This window comes from Protomyctophum parallelum (assembly GCF_964188405.1).
Source record: "Protomyctophum parallelum genome assembly, chromosome: 4".
NCBI classification, from domain to species: Eukaryota; Metazoa; Chordata; class Actinopteri; order Myctophiformes; family Myctophidae; genus Protomyctophum; species Protomyctophum parallelum.
This window is the reverse complement of record NC_139700.1, coordinates 43,829,231-43,853,399: the sequence shown is the minus strand read 5'-3', so window position 1 is coordinate 43,853,399 and position 24,169 is coordinate 43,829,231. Positions and strand designations below refer to the sequence as shown.

Genomic DNA, 24,169 nt, shown 5'->3' with positions numbered 1-24,169 from the left:
AAACCTCGTATGAATCTGATCTCAGGTCAGAATGGGTTAAACAACTGTATGTGTGTCACTCTGATACGTATAGCCTACTTTGAGATGACACAATGAAAATAAGGAAATGGCAATTGAGTTACATCCATTTTCCTCAAAGGATCGGCAGTGCTCCGATCAGGTTTTATTGGGACTGATCGATCACTGGTGATGGTGATTTTCTCACAATCAGCCGATACTGATACCGATCTTGTGCGTAAGAGGATCATTTTAATATTTCCAAAATTATTATATGACAAAACCCACGTCAAAACTGTTCCTGTGTGTGTGTGTGGAGGAAGGGGAGAATATTTAGGCCTGTCACAAAGATGCCAGACAATATATATATTTTATACAGACTTTTATATGGTATAATAGATCAGTTTCTCTAGATTAAAAGATAAATTGCCGATCAAAGATCGAGTCATTCAGAGTGAATATCAGGGGGGGGGGTTGTTAGTTATGTTTTCCTTTGAGGAAAACAATGCGGGCCAGATTGAGATGGTCCAGGGGTCCCCTTGAGTCTGAATCATTAAAATCTCCTAGTTTGACCCCCACATGCTACTTGAAGCAGAATGTTTTAACTTAAAGCAGAATATTATTTATATATTTCTTATATATATTTTTGCCTGCATATAGGTTACTAATGGTACCCCAACTTTCAGCAGCTGTCACAGATTCTCCTGTGACAGCACTGAACTGAATTGAATTTCAATCTTTGTCAGATGTGTTACTAGACATCTTTACAAACACACTGAAATGTATAGTTTTAGAAATTTATTTTGAGATTAATTTTATTATCCCCTGGCTAGTTTATTAGCAGACCCCAATAATAATAATAATAATAATAATAATATAATGATGATGATGATAATGATAATCATCAACAGGTAATAGGCCTATAGATCAGTTGTGATACAGCTCCAATGCAGGAGAAAAATCCTATATTAAAAAGTTATTTGACCAAATATTTTTTATCTTTACAAATGATGTTTGAACAATCAGATGGAATGATTTGTGAACTAAACTGCAGAATAGAAGTGATGCTTAATGCCTCAACCAATGAATAAAACGTATGCGGACACACTCACACACAGAAAACATTATACCAAAAGAAAATCGTATTTAACAAATTTATTTCATTTTGTATACAATCTTACAACTTGGTGGTTGCATTGATGTGTTCCCTGAATGTTTAAAAGATTTTCAAGATGGAAATAAGCATTGAGAGGCAACAGAAACTTACCAATAAACCAATACATACCGTAATTTCTGGACTATAAGCCGCACCTGAATATAAGCCGCACCAGCCAAATTTAGGGAAAATCCCATATACAAGCCGCACCGGACTATAAGCCGCACCGGACTATAAACCGCAGCTACGTTAGCTCAGAGCCTGAGATGGCTCTGCGTTAGCTGTAAAAATCCATAGATTAGCCGCACCGTTGTATAAGCTGCAGGGTTCAAATCATGGGTAAAAAGCTGCGGCTTATAGTCCGGAAATTACGGTACTCTCCTCCTCCCCCTCACACCAGACTATGTGCAACAAAAACATAAACCACCGGCGAAATACAGAGAACCATCTGGGCGGCTCGGGGACATCTTTGCAAACCGATCTGAAAAGCCCTCGCCCTGATGCAGAAGAAAAGCAACAACAGCGAGGTCATACTCATGTGAATTTGCGTATTATAGCTCTATGGGACTTTGAGACCAAATACACATCTGGCGGTAGAACATCTGGGCGGGCATCCAACACAGAAATAAGACGGTGAAGTGAAGTTCATAAATAGACAGCAGGACAAAACAAGAGTGTTGATGCTGTGGCGTTTAACCCTCAAACATCTTCTTCCTGTCGGCCTTCTCCTCAATGTTTGCGCGCCAGTCGCCAGCGGCTTCTGCAGGCTGCAAAGACAAGATGGTGGCATGTTTTTTGGCGTATGAGGAATCGCCACCTTCCTTGTAAAGAAGTAGCTCGCCCCCAAAAATGAATATTACACACCCCATGAAGCCTTGAATTAGTGGAGTTAATTTTTTTTTGATTTTTTGTTGCATTCCTAAGCCATGAATTTGAGGACCGGGTCATCAGTCAATAGGAGCCTCGGAAGGAAAGAGTCTCCTACCTGTCATCAAGTTATTGGCTTTGGAATGCGACAAAAAAAAATCTCCATTAATTCAAGGCTGCATGGGGTGTCTAGTAAATGTCTAGTAAATCCTAAGTTACAGTGTTCAGTAGTGCTCAAACTTTTCGTGCTGCTCCTTTTTAATAGCCAAAGTATAAAATAATGGTTAAAATCCAAAATGACACGGATGCTTTCACGGGTTAACCAATTCAAATGCCATTTTACATTTCCAAACGTATATTGAAAATTGCAATCGATCAGCTATTCTGGCTGGTTGTCATATTATACAACAAAGTGTATAGACGCATTTCCAGACGTCACACTGATAAGAACGTATATGCGTGCGCAGGTCGGGGGCAAAAGAAACCGATCGCTCATTAGATGCAATGTTAAAGGGGTCATAGCATTGACGTGTAAACAAACAAACCCTAACTCATTGTGGAAGAAGATGGTTTAGGGTGGATAGGGTGGATCGGCGAACAGCAGACCTCCAAGCTCACAACGTCCGCATCCGCGATGCGATGTGAGCTGTTGGCGGGGGTGAAGTATATATTTGTCTCACTAAATTGCGTCTCTGCGTCTCACCAGACAACACACACAAGAGGAGGTTGACTGAACTGAAACCAGCGCTCCTGCTAAAACAAAACTTTTGGGGATCTGTTGGGAATTGATCACATGAAACCGGCACCTGCATGCAGGCCCGGCCCTTAGTACAGGCCGACGAAGCGGCCGCTTCGAGCGCCACCTCTTAAAGGGCGCCACTTAAGCCCTCCAAAAATATTTTTTTTCTTTAAGTGGGGGGGATATCGGTCGGGCAACTGGCAACCCACACATTCACATTGGGTGAGGTGACAAATGTTAGACACTAGGGGGGGTAGTCGCCACCGTCTAAAAATTAATCCTCTAGTCTACGTGCTGTGCGTTGCCTAGGAGACAGGCTTAACAGCCGACCCTTCCGGCCCGGGTTGAACCGGAAGGGAAAAAACAAACCAAACAACCAAAAAAATGGATTGGATTTCCCAACTAAACTTAAGGCTCTGCAGACAGTGCATATATATTTACCAGGCATGATTCCAACTCCAAGCATCACTCAACAAAAAATGGTAAGTTAATAAAATGTATTAAATCCTCCACGAGGATAGATGGGTGTAGAACCGTACCAAAACCGCGCCAGATGTCCTAAAATTCGACTTATAAATTGCATGCGAGTGCATGTGCGAGGGGGCGGTGCACTCTACAAATCTCGCTTATAGAGCCACCTAAGGCCCAACCGGCCCTGCCTGCATGTGCAGTCTCAATGTTTGTACAGAAGAAACCCATCTATTACAAAGTGGTTAAAAGATATTTTAATTTTGATGTCCACTTTATTTATGACCACTAGGGGAGGAGGCGCTGCACTGTGTCGAATGTGAAACACGTGTGTCGAATTTCTTTTTATGCCCATAAATGGAGTTCTGGAGTTCTTTGCCAACCATTGGTATGTCAGAACAAGAGATTTCTGTATCTGTCTCTCTGTGTACCTTTATTCCTATATATGGAGTTCTGTGTCAGGCATGCTTGGCCAGACCAGCTCCATATATACGTGTATATATACATGAACGGTTCTCGATTTACGTGGATTACACACAGACAGAGACTTGGTGCATTTATAGATAGATAGATAGATAGATATATAGATAGATAGATATATCTCTTTGCTTGTCTCACCTCCTCTTTCTTCTCCTTGGTGACGGGCTTCAGGCCGGCTCTCAGCTCCATGTTCACCGTGTGCTTGGTGCCCAGCAGCGCAGACAGCATGGCACTGGCGGACATGCGCACCTTCTTCAGGGCGGGCTTCTTGACGCCACCCAGGTCCGTCATTTTGATCTTCAGATCCTCAATCTGTGAGAGAGAGAGAACAATGGACTCTATGCAGACACGCCATTTTGCTAAGAACTTGGGCCCCCTTCCCTACTTCCTTCACAGGTGTTATTGCTGATACTAATGAAGGCTCTGTTCCATTCTGGGTCAAACAGAGTCAGGGTGCTCACTATAGTATGCACTGGCGGAGAGAAATGCATGGCGACACACCAACTGTCACGATTAGGAGATTTTACATGATTTAAGGATTTAGTTTTTATCGTTGAAACTGTAAAAAAAAGAAGGGACTCCCTTCCGCACACTCCTTTATTTAAGGAAACGGCAACATTTCAGCCTATATACGGCCTTCATCAAGCTATCTTAAGATCTTAAAAGATAGCCTGATGAGAAGACCGTATAGGCCAAAATGTTGCTCTTTCCTTAAATACCGTAAACTACTTCACTGCATTTGAAGAAAATGTGCGGGAGCCCCTTCTTTTTTCAGTACGTCGGGCACTTGGCTGTCCTTCTCCTATGCACCTGCCGCCTGTAGGTATGCAAAAGCATTGCATTATTATGAATAGAAATTCCATTTCTGTTTGGCTTTTAGGCTTTGAAGTTGTACAGGACAGATAAGACAATTAACCTAAATACACAAAGACATAACTGACATATTAATACGTTTATACTCCCCCCCCCCCCCCCCTATAAAGCCTATAAAGATCACAACGTGTCACATCGCAACGCATTGTGAGCTTGTAGATCTGGTATTTCCACAATTTTTGAAAATGTTAGAAAATATTATGGATGTTTTGCATCATGGAAACGATGATTATGATGATTATGCAGAATCATTGTGATGATGTAATAATTGTGACAGGCCTACATGCAACCAAGCATAAATCGGGCTCCAAATGCGGTCGAAGCTGGAATAATATTTACCTCTTTGTCGCCCTTTCCCACTTTTGATTCCAGGTCATACCGATCCTCATCAATTTTGTCAAGTTGTGACATAAGCTTTTTGCAGATATCCTGTTGACAGATATTTTACATTATTATTAATTCATTATTATTATTATTTATTTTTATTTTTTTACATAACGTACTGATATGTATATAATATATATACATATATATATTATATAATAATTTTAGCCATGGTTATACCTGCAATGCGGCCGTGTCTCCACTCATAGATACGCTAGGGGCGTTCTCAGCCATGTAGTCTGCTTTGGCCTGCACCAGTTCCTTCGCCTCATCCTCCAGCCATTGAGCAGCGATTTGAAGGATCAAGCTCTGCACGGACACAACACAGATTATTACATACATCTACTGTAAGGCCCACATCTCAGTGGGGGTTATACTTTTACTTGAGTAAAACTACAAAAGTAATGGTATCAAAATGTAATTGATGTACCATAAGTAGAAAGTGCTCATTATGTCCCATTTCTCAAGTTTGTCATGTATAAAAGATCTTTTGAAAATTGCAGATCTACAACGCTCGCCAACCAGTACATCACCATTATTCATCAAAATGAAAAGGATGGGAAATAACATAAAAATTGAGAACAAAACAATTAAAGCAAAAAAAATATTTAAAATCTTTCCCCTTTTATACACTTTCTTAAACTGAAACATTGTTGTACAACTCTTCAACTCCTTGCTTTGAGAATTAATTAACCACCAATACAAATCAACAATTCATATAGATTCACCTTCAAGTGCTTGCTGCGACTCGATGGCATCTTTTTCCTGTCATGAAATAGGATTTATAACAAGAATTAAAACGATAAGGACTATTTGTTAGCGTTTTTGTTAGCTACAGATTCATACTCCTATTTTAAATTGTCAGTAGCACCGAAGAGCCGACTTTAGGACGGTACCCGCCCCCCCCCCCCCCCCGAACCTCAAATGACGTCACATTGTAGGCTCTACAGAGCCGAACCGACTTTTATTCGGCTCTAAAATAGGAGTATGAATCACGCCTTAGTTAGTCATGGGCAGGAAAGGTAATGCACAAGTTCTCAGTCGCCACGACTTCAGTTCAGTCATTTGGCTTCCATAGAAGCCAGTGTGTCTTCTATGGAAGCATGATCAATGTGTCTATAATCCATGTGGTCGAGGTGTCGACCCCCGAGAACAAACTTAAAAAGAGGAATAAAGTGGCTCCATTTATGCAGACCCTCTTTTTCCCTCTTTTTAACTGCGTTTGTCTTCGACATTAAACAAGATTTAAACATGCTGTCGGGCATGCTTTTGTCTTGAGCATGTGCATATACATTACACACCATTGCTTTATTGTACACAAATGAAACATTTCAACTTTCAAGTGTCATGCAATACAAATTACAGCCTATAATGTACAGCAGAGGTAGGCAACTAAGTTTGTCCCCGGGCCAATATCTCTCCATGTGTCATGCCAGCATTTCTCCCTGCACTCTCACTCTCAACATGGAGTATCAGTATATTATAATAAATAATATACCTTCTTTAGACTCACGGGCCGCCTGTTGCCTATCCCTGATAGTACAGCATCTTCACAATGAGCAGTTGAGACGAATAACCGTCTAAGTCCAGTATCCATAATGTATAAATCATGAATTAGGGGTCAGGACACTAGCTAGGCCTTTTCGTTGAGGTGTCAGAATAAAGTTTGGACTGTTATTCGTCTCAACTGCTCATTGTTGAAAATGTTAACGTCGCTGTTTTGTATCATCGCAAACTGATCATACAATTCTTAAAGGACAACTTTAGTTTTTTTCAACCAAGGTTCATGTTTTAGGTTGTTATTAGAGAAACTAAAAGGTGAGTGTTAATGTTCTTTCATTTGCTGCTTTCTTTTGTTTTGGGGATTTTAGCAGTTTCTGACAGGGGGGCGGGGGCATTCGAGCATGGGGCTAAATATGTATTTTTTTACAAAATATTATGGCGATTATTTTTTATTATTATTTACTATAGTCCTAATAAACCCCAAGAAATTACATCTGACCACAAAAGATCACGGGATCTATTGAATGTGACAAACTGACATATTGAGCCTATATACACACAGTATAAGCCTTCCCCCAGTAGGCTACCTTCACATTCAGTAGATCCTGTGATCTGCTGTGGCCAGATGTAATTTCCTGGGGTTTAATAGGACTATAGTAAATAATAAAAAAATAAATCACATAAAATGTTGTAAAAAAAATACATATTTAGCCCCATGCTCGAATGCCCCCGCCCCCCTGTCAAAAAGAGCTAAAATCCCTAAAACGAAAGAAAGCAGCAAATGAAAAAAAATTGAGACTCATCTTTTACTTTCTCTCATAACAACCTAAAACATAAAGCTTGGTTGAAAAAAACTAAAGTTGTCCTTTAAGGTCACTGCACACAGAGCACGTTTTTCGGATTTTCAGTGGCGTTTCTCCATCGGTTTTCTGAAAAACGCGTTCAGTGTGCAACCACCTTTAAGGTCTTTTGTTTTCTTTTTGACATATCAGCAGTCACTCATCAGCAGAGATGGGTGAAAATATTTGATACAAAAATACAAATACTGTGTCAAAAAAGTTATCAAAATACTGGTCTGAGAAATGTATTTGAGATACAAATACGTATTTTGCATTTAAAAACATACATTGCATACACGATGTATGCAATGATTAGAAAATTCATAAATTGATTGCCAAATATTAAATGAATTACTTACTTTTCTCTGAAAGTGCAGATTAAGAATAATACATATTAAACATTACCCACTTTACATTTGAAGCAAATCAAAGTGCTACAGTATAACTGTATCCAGCATACACACATCCACCACCACCATATTAGATTGAAAGAAAAGGTGGCAATATCTTTGAACTGCATACTCTATATGCAGCATATATAGCATATATATAGCATATATAGCATCACAAATAAGTTTACATTAGGCTTGTCATTACCATTTGAGTCAATCAAAAAACTATTTCTGTGAGACTTACTCAGACATCTTGACGGTTTTGTTGGTTCACCACACTGCTTGAAGACACAGAAAAAAAGCACAGGGGAACACTTGTAAACATCTGTAGAACTTGGGTAAGTGATTTATTTTTTTGGTTAAAACAAAACGTTTTGGGTAGCCCTGTCGCCTCAAAGCTAGAAGGTTCCGGGTTCGATTCCCGCCGGAAACACTGTGGGCTTGTTCTGTCCTCCGTGTCATCAGCTCCCTATTTGGGGGTTTCTGTGTGGACTTTGCATGTTCTCCCCTATAGGTAGTAGGAACCCTCACTTCCAATTGCACTTGTTTAATCTGTATCCTGTCTTAGTCCTCTATCCTGATTGGATAAAATTGGTATCCCAACCTGAAAATGCATCTCCTTGTATAATAAAGAGCTGGAGAGGTTGGAGACTCCTGTTACTTAACAAACACTACAAGTACTATCAGAATTTAGAGCTATTTAACACTTATTTTACTCAAGGAAAATCACTTACCCTACCATTTAAGTTTTATTTATATTCCATGGCACTACGGTGTATAAATAAACGAGGCTTTAGACATTGACAGTATGTTGTCAGTTTCTGATAAAAGTCTGGATTTCAAAATTTACTTGAGTACAAGTACAAAAGTATTTGCATCAAAATGTACTTAAAGTACCAAAAGTAAGTATACCCACTATGCAGAATGTCAGATTTCACAAGTTTTCCAATAAACCTTTTTGAAAATAGCTCGCTCTGCGTCGCAATGCGACACACAGTACCTCAAAAATGTACTTAAGTACTTGTACTGTACTTGTTACTTTCCACCACTGACGGTATGTTGCTGGTTTCTGATGATGAGGCTGTTCAGACACATTGAGGCAGATTGATATGGAGGGTGGTTTACTGTAATCTGCCGAGCCTCCAGATTCTTTTGAGATACACGATCTTTCTCACCACAGCTGAAGCTCTGCGATGATGATGATGATTGAACTAAATCTGGACGGACGGTATCAGGTGGTCCCTGACCACAGTGTTTATGAGAAGCTGGGTTTTTTTTTCATGACGCTTGAATATGAATAGGACATCTCCCAATAAACCCAATTAATTAAATGAAGTAAAAAAAAAAATTCAATGCACATACTATTATTTTTTCATATTTTAATGTTTAGACTCATTAGAGGTTCTTGGTTTACATATAAATATATAGAATACTGAGGTGCTGCACTGTCTATGCATTTTGTTACCTCGTGTTGACCTCGCTAACTGTAAATCACTCTGGATTTAGAGCGTGTGCTAAATGCCTGAACATACTATACTTAACAATGTTAATGTTAAGTTAACATTATTAATACCACATGAAGTGCTTATCAAACTTTCTATTGTGGATTATTCGTTTAGATTAATATAGATTTAGATTAGAAGAAGTGTAATTGATACTACAGCGTACATCATAGTTTATTACACCAGGTAAAAATGTGTCACACCAACTAATGTAAAATAGCCCATGTCTTTAGCTACATTAAATTAATTCATTACATCTCCTAACCCTCCACTCCAATAGTCAATCTTACTCCAGATAATTGAAACGTATATGCAGATAACTCATTGACGAGGGATATTTCCAAATGGAATAATAACAACACATCTAGAAAAAATTGTAATTCACAAAACCCACATAAATTACATTAACCAGCTAATGAAAAAGCTTACTGGATAGTGTCAAGAATCCAAAAAATACAACTGAGGACTACTATTACAGTACAAACCATTTCTTTACAAGACCTCCGTTTACCTGGGCTTAAAGGAGTATACATAGTTCACCCAAAAAATGGCACATTTCCTATCAATTACACTTACACACCCCATGAAGCCTTGCATTCAAGGAGACTGTTGTTTTTGTCCCATTCTTAAGCCAATAATTTGATGACCGGCACGGTCTATCCGGTAGGAGACTCAAAGAGTCTAAAACTGAGCAGGAATGCGACGAAAACAAAAAAAATCTCCATGAATTCAAGGCTGTGTAATTGATAGAAAATAAGTCATGTTTTGGGTGAACAACTACTCTCAAGATAACATCTAGATATATATTAACCATCTAATAAAAAAGCTTTACTGGATACTAGCATCAATAATCCAAAGATACAACTGACGACTACAGTACAAATCACTTCTTCACAAGACATCCATTAACCCGGAGAGTGCGGGCTTAAGATAACATCTTTGACAACTTAATTAGCCATTACAAGCCTCAGCTTCCACTTGACATACTCCACTGTCTATCTCTGAATGGGACGCATAAATCTAGGTCTGTCAGGAAAAGGTCAAATGTCACCAAAAAACATCCAAGTGTCAAACTCACTTCCAGGAATAACAATAATATACTGCTTTGCTTGAAGTCTTCCTGCCCTGCTGTCAATCAGTTTCTAAAATGGCATGTTGTGTCAAAATGAGTCTAGTTCTGTGTCACTCACTGCCACATCTTATTCCCCATTGTGAATAAAGATGGCCATTCTCAGAGAGAGAGAGAGATGGAGTAATAAACAAAGCTGGAAAAAAAGAGAGAGGGCGGAAAAAAAACATGTAGATTTCTCACCTATATGAGAAGATGAAGAAGAAGTTAAGACACACTTGATGGAGGGCGAGAGGAGTACTAGTGCCGCAACCACACAGTGAAAAATGAAATGGGGTATATAGGGTGAGTTACGATGCATCAGCAAAATGCCCAGGTCCTGTTTATGGAAGTGGATTCCAAGTCAGACCAATGGCTCTGCGAGCTCCTGAAATACACTCCAGCCCAACCCAGCTCCACTCGGCTCCTTAGCTTTCCTGCAAGATGGCTCCTGATACTGTGTTGCTGTGTATAGTCTCTCACTGTCCCAAATACATTGAAGAAGAAGGAGTGTGTATGAAAGAGGAGATCCAGAGAAGAAATGCTTTTGCTCTTGCTTGTTTTTTTTGTGATCACACACACGCACGCACTCGCGCGCGCGTTCGCGCGCACACACACACACACACACACACACACACACAGAGATCCAGATGACACTTTTTCTTGTCAGTCTGTTGAAATACCAAGATTATTATAACCAACCAATGTCTTATTAATATGTTCAATCTGAATGAGAGGATTCCTTCCTATAAGGGAGCTAATGAGGCAATTAATAGGTCTGTTTTTAGACATATATGCATCACATATAATGCATCACTCATGACAGATTATCTGACGGTGAATGTGTAAAAATAAAATAAAGAACTGTCTAACTCTGTGTGCTTTAGGTTTTTCCGCAATACAATTGAACACCATTGTAACCATACTACGATGTGGAAAAATGATCCATTCATTGTCTTGCATGACATTTGGGAAATGTATGAGGCAATATTGTAATGATCGATTAGGGCTTCAGTACCTTTGGTTAAACACAACACACATTATCCCCCAAAGAGATTCTCACCATGAAGACCATACTGTTAAAATGGTAAATTGTTTGTGAAAGCATTTATATCTTTGCGGACAATTTACAGTAGGAAATGGAGAAATAGCACGAGTGACTCTACTGACCTCTTGAGGATCATAAAAACAATAAACATTTCTGTTTGAACTAAACTCACAAACTCTTTCAGGATATCGGGGAATTCTAAATCATTGTACAGACTATCAGGACAGCGTTCCATAAATTTGAAAGTAAAGTGACGTTTACGATTTTTCATGAATGTACGACAGATCCAACCACAACAAGGACCTGCGTCGACCCCAATGGTTCTGTAGCTTAAGTAGTTCTTTGTGTCTCCCTTGAACTCTATTCTGTCCCATATAGAAAAGCGTCCTGTCATAACATTTTTAGACCAGAACATTTGAAGACCATATTTTGGTCACAAATTCCTCGGCTATAAGCACATCTGGAAATGCAGTCCAGCTTTAGAAGATATACATCCAAAATTGACTCTTAAACTCACTAGAAAACTTGAAAGGGTGGCATAGATAAGCAATATGTATCGTCTATTACCTCAAGCAACCTCATTCTCTCAAACAGCCTTGGTCTTGTAAAATATCTCACCTTCTATTGGTAACAAGTGAAAAGAAAGAAAAGGGGAATGTCTGCACACGTTCCATCAGAACCTGATGAAGCCCTACACGGGCGAAACGTTCACTATTTTATACTGTAAATAAAGATAGGAGAGCAGTTTATCGTGTGTGGATATTCCCTTTTCCTTCACTTGATTAAGTTTGAGTCCAGCGCCGTGTTACTGTGGGGAACTACCTTTTTTTATCACAAGTGAAAAGAAACTCACATTCATCATCATCAGCACCCTTCAACTACGACAGTATCCACTAGATTGTCATACAAAAATAGAAAACAAACTATGTATTAAATTAAAGCATTTATTTATAATGATTGCAAGAAGCCTGTACATTTTCTTTTAACGTTCCGTGTACAGTGCATGACTGTATATAACAAAACAACAACAATTAACAAACCCCCCAACGTCAACATACAACAGCAAAATCAGTCAGTCAGACCTCAGATGCAAACATCTTCTCCTCCCTTGCCACTGTGCCATGGTGTCTTTAGGATGTCTCAAACATCTTCTTCCTGTCAGCCTTATCCTTCAAACATCTTCTTCCTGTCAGCCTTATCCTCAATGTTTTGACGCCAGTCGCCAACTGGTACCTGTTGAGCAGAGAGAAACACACGTGTTACTGACATGGCAACCCGGAGCAGACGTGTTATACACATACCGGAAATGTTTTATTCGTGTAAATAAATTCCTCCCCACACACACACACGTGTCTGTGTGTTGTCACTGGCGTCATATCCTACTGGCTCATCTGCCAGCGAGGAGGAGCCCCGCCCGGGAGGCCTCAGGCAGGTGTGTGTATGTACAGTAATAGTATGTGTCGTGAGTCTCGTGACGAATATCAATCTCCCCACCCGGCTTCCCTCCTCTGAACACACCCGAGTGCTTGGTATAATAAAGGCTCATTCATAGTCTGGATTTTCGGTGGTGAGGTGACCACCGCTCCGGTGGTGAGCTGACCACCGGAGCTGAAATAACGTTGAACGGTGGTGAGTAAAAACAGAGAGAAGGGCTGGCGGTGGTTTGCTCTTCACCGCGGCTCGTGACGTCATGTTGTAGTTCGGTGGTCACATCACCACCGATGTGACCATGAATAACGCTATGAATAACGCTTACGAGAATTCCACAATTCTACAACAACAAAAACTCCAGAATAGCCTATATAACTATATATGGCAGTGAGATATTTCATAGGGCCCTATATGAAAGATAGTTCAAGGATTAGGTTATGTATTTGTTTATGTCAAATTGACACTCACATCGTCCTCTTTCTTCTCCTTCTTGACCGTCTTCAGGTTGGATCTCAGATCCATGGTGACCTTGTGCTTGCCACCGAGCAGAGCCTGGAGCATGGCGTCAGCAGACATGCGTACTTTCTTCAGGGCTGGCTTCTTGACTCCGGCCAACTCAACCACTTTCATTTTCAATTCCTCAATCTGGTAGAGAAAGTAGAGAAAGATTAGTAGAGAAATGTTATTTCTGTGCGATCTATACTTCAGTTGCAGAGCTCTTAAGACATGAATGTAACTGTGAAAGTGTACAAATGGAACCCAATCAATTGGGTTCCATCTGTACACCCCTAAGGGTCCATTTAGTTCCTAACTACTAGTACTAGCTACACTGCGCCATGGCTGTCGACAGCTTGTAGATTTGTTCTTTTGGCCGTGGTCGAAACAGCAGCAAAATGAAGATGGCGTAAGGAGTTATATTAACCGAATTTTCCTAAATGGGCTGTCACGAGTGATCAAAGAATCTGAAAAGAATATGGCAAGATGGCTGAAATTCTCTAGATGATGCTGAGATCAAAATATTAATTTAATTACGACATTTTTATATTTAAATGAGATGACGAAATTAAGTCACCACTCACATCACACATCTCTGCGAATGGTTTCACTATACTGCCACAGATCGACAGGTGTGTGTAGGCTATAAAGGCTTTAGGGAAACGGCTTTGCTTCTATACATTTATTCATGCGATGCAGGAGGCCTTAGGTGGCAATGAGGACACGGCCTCCTATGGCCTTACGTTGCAATGAGGACACGTAGTGGCAGTATGGCTGTGCTGCTCTAACCTAGGTTTTGTATATGTATACAGTATATGATATGTATATGTTGTCACGTTTCCCAAAAAGGGCATAGTGCCTGTGTGCTGCATAGGCAGCACACTGGCTTCTGTGTGCAGACCTACAAACCCGTAGCGCAACACTCGGTGCCGCGCTATGAGCTTGTAGATCTGCTATTTTTCAATAGCTAAAGTATAACATAGTGCTTAAAACACCAAAAGGGGTTCCCACCCAGAATGGGTTAAGATCTATGTGGCTAAATTAACACATTTAGTACCGGGAGTGCCTTCAAAATAAAGGCTATAGAGTGCCAGAGTTGTCTGATCGCTTTTACTTTGAAAGCCATGAAACAGGAAACACTTGCCTAAAAATGTTGACTTTACAAAGGGACCTCACATCCCCGATCATCTTAATATATTGTTTTACGCTCCAAAAAGCGTTCATATTTTGCGGGAGAGACGGACGAGGAGCAGAAATGAAGCACCAGCATATCGATCCATTCATCACCACGGAGAGCGCCCTGGATTAGGAGATACGAGTCATTCTTTCCGCCGCGCTAACATGGGAGTCAATGACAAGCTAATAGTTGCACTGAGCGTTAGCATACGGCAAGCGAAAAGCGAAATGCCCCAAATAAAAAAGGAAAAATTCTGAATATTCTTATCTCGCCCCGCGTCGCTGGGACGTCGCTAGGACGTCCACAGACGTCCTAGGCACGTGCTCACACGTGTTTTGTCTTAATTGTGAACTTGTTCCATGCCAACCTCGAGATATCTTGTGTATAGCTGCTATTTGATCCATCTGTGACAATCACGAGATTTGATTAAAGAGCATTAATCCAGTTAAAAATATATATTTTAATTATTATTTTTTGTACTCATGGATGGTAGAAACAGCCTATACATCTCGATGGTCTGTGCACGCGCCCATGCGTGTTCTTTTCTGCTCAAAATGGGACAAAGTACGATGTTTGGGATCTTATAAAATATTAATCCAAGCGCTAAGAAAATGAATCCACTGTGCGTTGGTACACGGCCTAGAGTGATGCTAGACCAAAGAAGCTCTGAGAAGGAAGTGAAGTGGTCACGTGACTGGGCTACGCCATGACACTTTCATGGACACTTTCATGGGAGCCAAACTACCCGGAAGTCAATGAGAGCTCAGTGACCAGCTCATGAACAAACATTATTTATGAACAATTGAGACCTTTTGTAAAGTAATCACTTCTGGAAAATAACAGAAGACATGTAACACATTATTGTCTGCTGTGTTGTTATTCGATGTGTACACTGTGTAATTTTTATAGAGGTATGGTATCTAAAGAGCACAAAGTACATTTCTGAACGCACCAAGTATCGCGAGACGTCCCACCGTTTCCTGTCTGGCAGCCAAATCTCGCGATACTTCAGAGCCAGAAACGATAACTGCTGCTGTTTAGATCCTCAGATAAAATTATATACTGTGCACTTTGTGCACATCGAAAAGTAAGTGATTTAGAAAACAACCTGTGATATGTCTTATGTTATTTTCCAGAAGTGATTACTTTACAAAAGGTCTCAACTGGTCCAGCCGGCTCCATTCACTGCCATGTATTCATTGCACTTCCGGTGTGAGTTTGGTTCCCATGAAAGTGTCCATGAAAGTGTCATGGCGCAGCCCAGTCACGTGACCACTTCCCTTCCTTCTCAGAGCTTCCTTGGGCTAGACTACAGATATGGAGATTGGAGGATATCACTTCCGGGTCGGGCGGTAGTGGCTCTTCTTCTTTGCCTTTTTGCTCATTTCACTTGGCAGTGGCCTCACGATCCCACCTATGGTGATGGGAAATGTGTCTTAAAGCCTAATATAAATGTATTCCCTTGTCGCTTGTCAAAAAGAACAGATTATTTTTATATCGATGCGTGTGCAATGGAGTGTAAATGAGGCTTCAGGCGGTGTTGTGACTGTGTTTTGTGACAGTGTTGTCAGTGGTTTTCGACTGCTGTACCTCCTTGTCGCCCTTATTCACTTTGGCCTCGATGTCGTATCTCTCCTCATCAGAATGGTCGATGGATGAGAAAAGTTTCTTGCAGAGTTCCTGTCAATTGCAAACAAACGTTAGGAACCAACTGTCACCACCTGTAACCCCTTCTCTGAGTTATACCTTTGAATGTAACATTATATGTTGCTACTATACTGTATATAGCAACATCTTTATTTTTTCTGAAAATGTAGGTCACCATTTAGGCGTTTTTCTTTTTAGAATCTGAGGTCTAAATGGGTTAAGCCCTATATACACAGGGCCTGTTCTATAGGAGTCAGGTGGCCCTATGCAAGATTATTTTATGTGGCACCCCCACGCACTGCCCCGCCGGGAGGGGGCGCCAGACCCCCCTGGACTCCAGAAGAAGAAAAATGTGATGAAAATGCTTCCATCTGGTGCACTTTCAGATAAAAATTAAGAGGCTAGATCTATAAAGCACTACACACATCATATTAGATTATTATCATCTTTACTGTGCCAACAATACAACCAACTAACTGCAATCAACGGCAAACCACTTCACCTGTGGGCAGTGGGCCACATGTGTATTGCATAATGCAATTTGCAACTTGCATTCAACTGCATGTGGCATATTATCAAATTATTCTGTTGTCTTGTGTGAGATCTTAATTTTATTTGAAAATAAAATAACTAGTTTTTGGATAGGGCAGGGGTGGGAAATTTTGATGATGGTGGGCCACTATATTTCACACTCACTCATAGTCAAAAATAGCTGTAGCTAGTTCAAAATGTGACACGTTTTGAGCTCATAGATCTGCTATTTTTGCAATATTTTTTTTTTTACTTTTAACTATTTCTGAATTTCTGAATATTTTTATTTAATTTAAATCACATTTATATGTGTATTATTAACTTAAATGCAAATATATTGGACATAAACAAGACTATACTATAGCCATTAAGCTACTAATATAGACTGAAGTAATTAAAGCGGGTCATGTTTGCAATTGTAACAGCTGAAATCAATACTACTGTATAATATAGTATTGATTTCAGCTGTTACAATTGCAAACTGATATTATCATTATCCCGATATTAACCTGCGGGTTGCATTAAGTGAAGGTGGGGGCCACATGTGGCGTATGGAATACATTAAAAAAAAAATCTCCCTGTGATGTAGCCTCCTTAGTGGTTGTGGCCCTAAGCGACCGCTTATATTGCTTATGCCTAGAACCGGCATAACATGCATACAAGTTTTCTACAAAAACAGTGTCATTTGGAAATATTTTTAACACTGTGGTATATGCAGCTTGTATGTCAGAATGTTCACTTTACTACTCGGAGAGACCGTCTTGTTGGTCAGAATACCTTCCAAGGTCATTTTTTAAAATGGCACCCAAGCGAACAGAATTCTCATAAAGATACTAGGCTGCATTCCATTCCACACATGTCCTCAGTGCTTGTCCCTCTGCGTTGAGACACGCACCCCTGAATGACATTGTTATTTTCTTTTAGAACCGTGTGTCATATTTCGCTACATAAATATGTGAATCTTTCCCTCTTAAAATAATCTAATCTATTTGAGATTTTCCAGTACGTCACGAGGAAAACTCAAGATAATATCTGTTTCCATTAAGACTTGAATTGTGTTTTTTTGGGGGGGCTTTATCTGCCTTTATTGATAGGGAACAGACAGGAGGCACGCCGTCCGGCTGGTTCAGCAGCCTACTGTAGGTGTCCAGACGGTTGAGCTAACCGTCCGGGCCTGGAATTGTGGTTTAACCACTTGAACCACAGCATCTCTATTCCGGGGGGGAACATTCGCCAAAAAAGCCGATCTACAAAGCCCACAGATTAAAATAATGCACCAAGAATTCAGTGTAACTCATGGAGGTTAAACTGAAGTGATATGGATAAATTCCAAATATTATCAAAGTATTCTGCGGCACCCCTGGACTTGTGTCACACCACCTTTTTAATTTTAAAGGGGTCGCGTAAATATCCACCTTTTTTTTCTCAAGCTTGTCGCTCTGGTATTTTCACCAGTTTGGGGCAAACGTCTGAGTTCTCTTTTACGGGTTTTGAGCTAAAACATCTGGGAACCACTGGTTTACGCAATGCATTGTGTGTAAGTGCGTCTACGGTTGTTATCTTACCATGAGTGCCGCCTGGTCAAGACTCATGTCTGGGGCAGGGCACATCTCATTCATGTAGTTCCCCCTCGCCTCTTCGGTTTCCTTCTTCTCGTTTGCTAACCAATCTGCTGCGATGACGAGCATCAAACTCTGGATGGGAAAGATTTACATAGGATGTAATTTAGACAGATGCCAGGTTTGTTACCTGGCAACCTATAGTTTGTATCAGTCGCCACGTTAGCGACTTATAGGCTATTTAGGCTACAATATGAAAAACCATGCATGATAAACAATGTAGGTTACACACGTTGGAATTAAACATGGAACCTGCAGCATTAGGTGAGTAATTCATTGTGTTGGACGTTTGTGGTTGTGCTAAGGATAAACGGACACCTGCTGCTAGTGGGATCCTCCTGCTGCTTAACGACTACAAATACACTGTGCAGCTTTGCATCTTAGTATCTTTTGCATCTTCCAGTGTGAAAGCAGCATAACGTTGTGGCAGGATACGTACAGGTGCTCCTTTGAGTAATAATACTGTGCCCCCCTGTTTATATGAGACAATGACAGTGCTGATATAATGAAGTGACATTATTCCGGGAGAGTGGCTTACTGGTGACCCTAGATTACTGCCTGATGTATTATCTCGTGTTTAGCTTGTTTACTGTAAATCGCTCTGGATTAAGAGTGTCTGCTAATGCCTAAAATTATGAAAGTGATAAAAGTGTTAAGTTTACAGCTATCGGCCCAGGCCGTAGCGTAACGGTCTGGGCACCGGACTGGTAATCCAGTCGCAGTGTGCCGCGGGTTCGACTCCCGGACCCGACACGGCCTTTACTGCATGTCATCCCCCCATCTCTCTCCCGTTTCCTGTCACCCCTGTCTGTCCCTTCAAAAATCAATAAAAGGCGTAAGCCGCAAAAAAATATCTTAAAAAAAAAAAAAAGTTTACAGCCATCAGATTCTTCTTTAAAACATTGAGGCACATTGTAATATCACTTCGATGCATATCCTCTATCATAGTAGTAAAATGGTGACCATGTGGCCAGTGGTGTAAAGTAAAAGTACATTTACTGAAATATTGTACTTTAGTACAATTTTGAGTTTTTTTCTTCTTTACTTTACTGGAGTATTTCAAAATTTTGTTGTACTTTTACTTCTACTACATCTCAGCAGCAAATATTATACTTTTACTCCACTATATTAATTGAAAACTTTGGTTACTAGTTACTTTGTATATTTTGATTATTATTACAAAACATACTCTAACCACTTCAGCCCCTATATTTCTAAAGATTTGTATACATTTGTTTACATTTGAAAACGTGTGAAATGGGAGTACTTTCTACTTTGTACTTTAAGTACATTTTGATACCAATACTTTTGTGCTTTTACTCAAGTAAATTGTTAATTCCGTGCTTTTTACTTGTAACATGGAATGTGAGTACTTCTTCCACACTGTACCACAGCATTGGTTCTCAATATTGTTTAGTCGTAGTCTTTTGAATAAAATTCCATTTAGTTTTAGTCATATTTTAGTCATCTGAAATGTTTTATTTTAGTCTAGTTTTAGTTGACTAAATACCATAAGATTTTAGTCTACAGTTGATGACGACTAAAATGTATTTTGGACGGCTGTGATGGCGTTGAAATGAATGTTTTAGCTGTGTGCCGAACATAGCAGATCTACAAGCTCACAACGTGTCGGCTGTGACACGTTGTGAGCTTGTAGATCAGCTATTTTCGGAGTGACACCTGCACACAACCGCAAACTTGTCTTTTTGTTCTACTGGATCTCTTCTCCACTAGTCCTTCCCTAACATTCTAGTCTCATTTTTATTTTTGACGAAATTGTCAGTATATTTAGTCTTATCATAGCTTCATTTTTGTCAGTGAAAAAAGGGAGTCGATATTTCGTCATAGTTTTAGTTGACAAACTCAACACTGGTTCTCAAACTTTATCATATCAAGGACCCCATTGTTGTAGCCTGGTGAAACCACTCCCCCTGCTGGACAACATTTGCATTCTACCAGCAGAGATTATGTACTCCGGTCCAATTCTGGCCGGAACGATATGAGGCCGCTAGAGGCGGGATCATAGAGTATATATATCTATAGAGAAGACACCCGAGTTCTCCTCCCATCCACTTGCATTGAGTTGCTCAAAAGCGCATGAGGCGGATTCACTCCTCCTTCCGGGTAGGAACAGAGTGCATTCTGGGACGGATTGCAATGGTGAGTGGCCCCAAACACATGAACGCGCTGCCGTTGAACGCGCACGAGCGTCGTCCGTCGTGAACGTGTACAATGATAGTCAACGGACAGCGCATTCATGTGTTTGGGGCCAGGCTGCAATACCTTCATTCGGCCACTATGTCCATTTCGCCTCAAGATTTCCTCTGGGTGCCTTCTCTATAAATATATTATACTCTAAGGGCGGGATCAACACGAGACTTGTGACATATTGAAGCGCTGCCACAGCGCAAATGTAAACACAACCTAACAAGACTACAACTCGAAATGATTATGGAGATCTCAAATGTTTGTCCCGCTGCTTCCGGGTTCATCGTTTCTGCTTGAGAGATCCCAGATGCAGACAGGAGGAGGGAACTGGTGAACTCAATACTTCCGCAATCTGACGGAGTCAGGTTACCATTGTTGGCCACAGAACCGAAAGACTCCCAACTTCTCCCGAAAATGTAATGCAATTTTCTTTCAAAGTTATTCCTATAACCTTCTCTAAACTTTTCCTGTATAGGTTTCTATATTGGAGAATTGATACTTTTACTTAAGTAAAAATAATTGAGTATTTTTTCCACCACTGCCAAATTAATAAAGATGAAAAATGGTCCCATCTCTTTTGGGATGTAAAACCATGGATTTACACCTAGTGTGGAGGCTTACCTTCAGATGGCCCCTTCGGCTAGATGTCATCTTTTTATGCCTGTAACAGAAACGTTCAACACAATCAGTACAACCAATATATAATTGATACTCAAACTCCAACATCTTGAAAACGGACGATTTTCAAGATTTTTTGCAGGATTTGAGAACTATAGTTTAAAATGTAATGCATTGTAATGCATTCATTCATGCATTCATGAATGTCTGATACACCCATAGGCGAAAAGGAGCTGGAAGAAGTATACATTCTTATAAATACATGGCCCCTATTCACTTAAAAAAAAAAGTATACTTGATGATGATTTGCGCATACAACCAAGATGCAACTCTAAACAAAACAAATCAAACAAACAAAACAAAACGAGCAACAAATGAATGAACAATGAAAGCCGCAAAGGAAATGTTAACTCCAAAGTCAAATCCTATGCTATTTGTCATCTTCATATTGTGTAATTATTATTATTTTTATAATATTTTTTTAATTGATCATTATTTGTACAACCCTTCAAGTTGTCGTTGAGAGCATTCCACATTTTCTTTAATTGATCATTATTCCGTGGCTTACTGAAGGACACATCTGCCTTTGAGTGGTCCGTGCAAACCGATGTTTAAAATCTACTATCCCCACTTTCTAAACTAGGTTCAAATAACTTTTGTAAATTAACTCCCAGAATGAAGTTGCTAATATTGCCCTGGAGAGGGAAGCTTGGAGCTCTCTGGTTGCCCCGCTACCCGACTACGGATAAGCGGTTGAAGATGGATGGATGGATGTTTTTAAAGAGATATGTACTGTAGCTCTACTTAACTACAGCATCATCACCACTTGGTAGCTAAACAGACAGAATGCCGGGTAATCTATATTCAGGTAGAGTATTTTAAATTATTTTAAGTTTATTTCATGGAAAAAAGCCATTTGTGTTGAATGTGGGCCAAGTCATAAATTACATTGTGAAGCAATTGAAAGACTGTTCTCACTTGTTCTCACTTGATGGCAGGCAGGCAGACAGGCAGGCAGACGGACAGACAGACAGACAGATATAAACAGATATATACAGATATAGACAGATATAGACAGATGTAGACAGATATAGACAAATGTACATTATAGTTTGTTTTCTGGAAACAGTTGAGAAAATGTAGCAAATTACGTTCATTACAAATTGTGTCATTGACAGGATAGAAATGGAAAGCCAATGCATCAAAGAATGCACATTGCACTTGTCTTTTCATACGTTATGTGGATATAAAGCAAATAAAAGACAGGCGTTATCAAGTACTGTATCATTAATGTTGTCATTTTATCAACTAGCCCTTGGCTTTTTGTAAAGGTTCAGCTATTTGAGTATCCCTGCACATTACAGGTCTGACTGGATTAACACCAGGGAACTGAGGGAAAGTCAGTCAGTCAGTTACAGTACAAATTACTCCTAAATCAGTAGTTCTCACACTTTCAAGATATTTCGAAAAAGTAAAGAAAAAAATAGTAGATGGCTCGATCCTGGCTCGTGGCAATCTGCAATATGTCATTAAATCAAGAAAGGAATACTTACTCAGTCATTTTGGCTGTTGTTTTGTTGGTTCACACCCTGTTTAAAGAAGATAACTTATGTCAGTAAAGCTTATATCTTACAACATGCAGTGGCCAAAAGTACAGTGACACTTGTTCCACACAAGAAGAACACGACACTGCTGCTCCTGTCTTAATATTGATCAATCACGGACCCATGAAACATGATCTATCTTACAATCGTTAAAAACCTGTTGCCAGCGATTCAAAATCCAGCTAATTTGGGATGGCAGGGTCAAATACTCGCCCTTTCACTTAGAAGCAGTTGCCCCACTGCGCACAGTGCCCATTTGGTATTTGGACTTCCCAGACTGCAGTTCAGTGCGTCTCCAAAGCAAATGCCAATGTAGGAACAAAATATGTGGAGCGGAGCACGCGGAGAGAGGACCTTTAACACCAAATTCGACTTGAGCATAACACACTTTTACTCACGTACACACCAGCCAATTCCAGGAACTATACTGGCCATGCATCAAAATAGCCGTAAATATGCATGCCAAGACAATGACACGACCGGGGCCATATCAAGGCAATGGGGCCATAGCACGTTTAAAAGATGTTTTTTGGTGGTAAAAGTTGTAATCACACATATTTAATCCCCGTCTCATTTTAAGCCAACAATAAAACAATGGATTTATGAATGAAAATAATTCAAATCTAAATAATGTCTAGGCTGAAAACAAGCCTAGACAACTGAGCACGAAACTGTAGCTATCTGAACATTTATTATATTTGTGATTCTCAAGCAAGAAACAATAATATGGATTAATTAAATAAGAAATTATAGTTTGGCTTTTCAAACTGAATGACCATTTAGCTGTTACTGTACGGCCATGCTCAAAGAACAATCACACAAATCAATCATATCATCCAACATCTCAGAAATGACAACTCGATCCCAATTCCTATCACGCATACACAAAGGTCACATGTCACCTCAGCATTGCATCGCAATATTAAAACACAAAAACCCCACAACATGCTCTATTGAAATTAAAATTCAACCGGTTATCATTTTATCTGCTAATTTTCAATAACAATGGAAGCTGTGCTCTAGTGTTAACACTAGCATGTCTGAAGTAAAATCAGACACAAGTAGCATGTGCTTAAATTTCAGATGTCAAAAAATGTCTGAGATGATGGAATGGTGATGGATGATGATGGTCATGAAAGGGGGAACCTTCTGAAAGCTTCATGGGCCAAAGATAATCAACTTCAAAATCTAAAATAAAAACTGTCAAAATGACCTCTCAGACATGCTAGTGTTAATAAGCACAGGTAGAGGGGCAGAGAAAAGGAGAGACTCACCTACTGTAACGTGAAGAGGACAGAAGGACAAGACCTGTTGGAAGAAGGACAGACACTGGCAAGTGACAAACAGAAAAGATTAAACAGGGTATATAGGGTGTTAAGTGCTGGCTCAGCAGAAACCCTAAGCCCTCTTTATGGAAGTTGAGACAGTTCAGACCAATAGGCCAACGGGGGCCCAAAATACCACCATACCTCTCCAACTCACC

At 40.0% G+C, this 24,169-nt stretch overlaps 2 protein-coding genes across 4 annotated transcripts; both read right to left on the bottom strand.

The window, feature by feature from the left end:
- Positions 1-1,137: 1,137 nt before the first annotated feature.
- Positions 1,138-10,601, bottom strand: LOC310857883 (troponin I, fast skeletal muscle-like). Of its 2 annotated transcripts, none has more exons than XM_083763850.1 (7): positions 10,513-10,601; positions 7,943-7,976; positions 5,693-5,729; positions 5,145-5,273; positions 4,920-5,009; positions 3,846-4,019; positions 1,138-1,920 (listed from the first exon to the last, which is right to left on the bottom strand). In XM_083763850.1, exons 2-7 carry the CDS (start codon positions 7,948-7,950, stop codon positions 1,846-1,848), a joined length of 513 nt encoding a protein of 170 aa, XP_083619976.1. In that variant the 5' UTR covers positions 7,951-7,976; positions 10,513-10,601; the 3' UTR covers positions 1,138-1,845. The 2 variants fall into 2 exon arrangements, with proteins under 2 accessions (XP_083619976.1, XP_083619977.1); XM_083763851.1 differs by having other exon boundaries at positions 7,943-7,979; positions 10,513-10,595.
- A 1,646-nt stretch (positions 10,602-12,247) lies between these two features.
- LOC310857881 (troponin I, fast skeletal muscle-like) lies at positions 12,248-23,902 on the bottom strand. 2 transcript variants are annotated; one of them, XM_083763845.1, is made up of 6 exons: positions 22,636-23,902; positions 21,086-21,125; positions 18,203-18,331; positions 16,050-16,139; positions 13,256-13,432; positions 12,312-12,589 (listed from the first exon to the last, which is right to left on the bottom strand). In XM_083763845.1, exons 1-6 carry the CDS (start codon positions 22,641-22,643, stop codon positions 12,521-12,523), a joined length of 513 nt encoding a protein of 170 aa, XP_083619971.1. In that variant the 5' UTR covers positions 22,644-23,902; the 3' UTR covers positions 12,312-12,520. The 2 variants fall into 2 exon arrangements, with proteins under 2 accessions (XP_083619970.1, XP_083619971.1); XM_083763844.1 differs by lacking the exon at positions 22,636-23,902 and having other exon boundaries at positions 12,248-12,589; positions 21,086-22,612.
- Positions 23,903-24,169: the final 267 nt, after the last annotated feature.

What these genes read in the sequence shown, in the direction of transcription:
- LOC310857883 (XM_083763850.1), bottom strand. An exon ending in GAGACACGGCCGCATTGCAG is followed by an intron (nt 5,010 to 5,144) that starts GTATAACCATGG and finishes ATCTGTCAACAG; the next exon opens with GATATCTGCAAAAAGCTTAT. An exon ending in TGGGAAAGGGCGACAAAGAG is followed by an intron (nt 4,020 to 4,919) that starts GTAAATATTATT and finishes TCTCTCTCACAG; the next exon opens with ATTGAGGATCTGAAGATCAA.
- LOC310857881 (XM_083763844.1), bottom strand. Translation starts at nt 21,190, where the DNA reads ATGTTGGAGTTTGAGTATCAATTATATATTGGTTGTACTGATTGTGTT. An exon ending in GCCGAAGGGGCCATCTGAAG is followed by an intron (nt 18,332 to 21,085) that starts GTAAGCCTCCAC and finishes TTTCCCATCCAG; the next exon opens with AGTTTGATGCTCGTCATCGC. An exon ending in AGGAGAAGAAAGAGGACGAT is followed by an intron (nt 12,590 to 13,255) that starts GTGAGTGTCAAT and finishes TCTGCTCAACAG; the next exon opens with GTACCAGTTGGCGACTGGCG.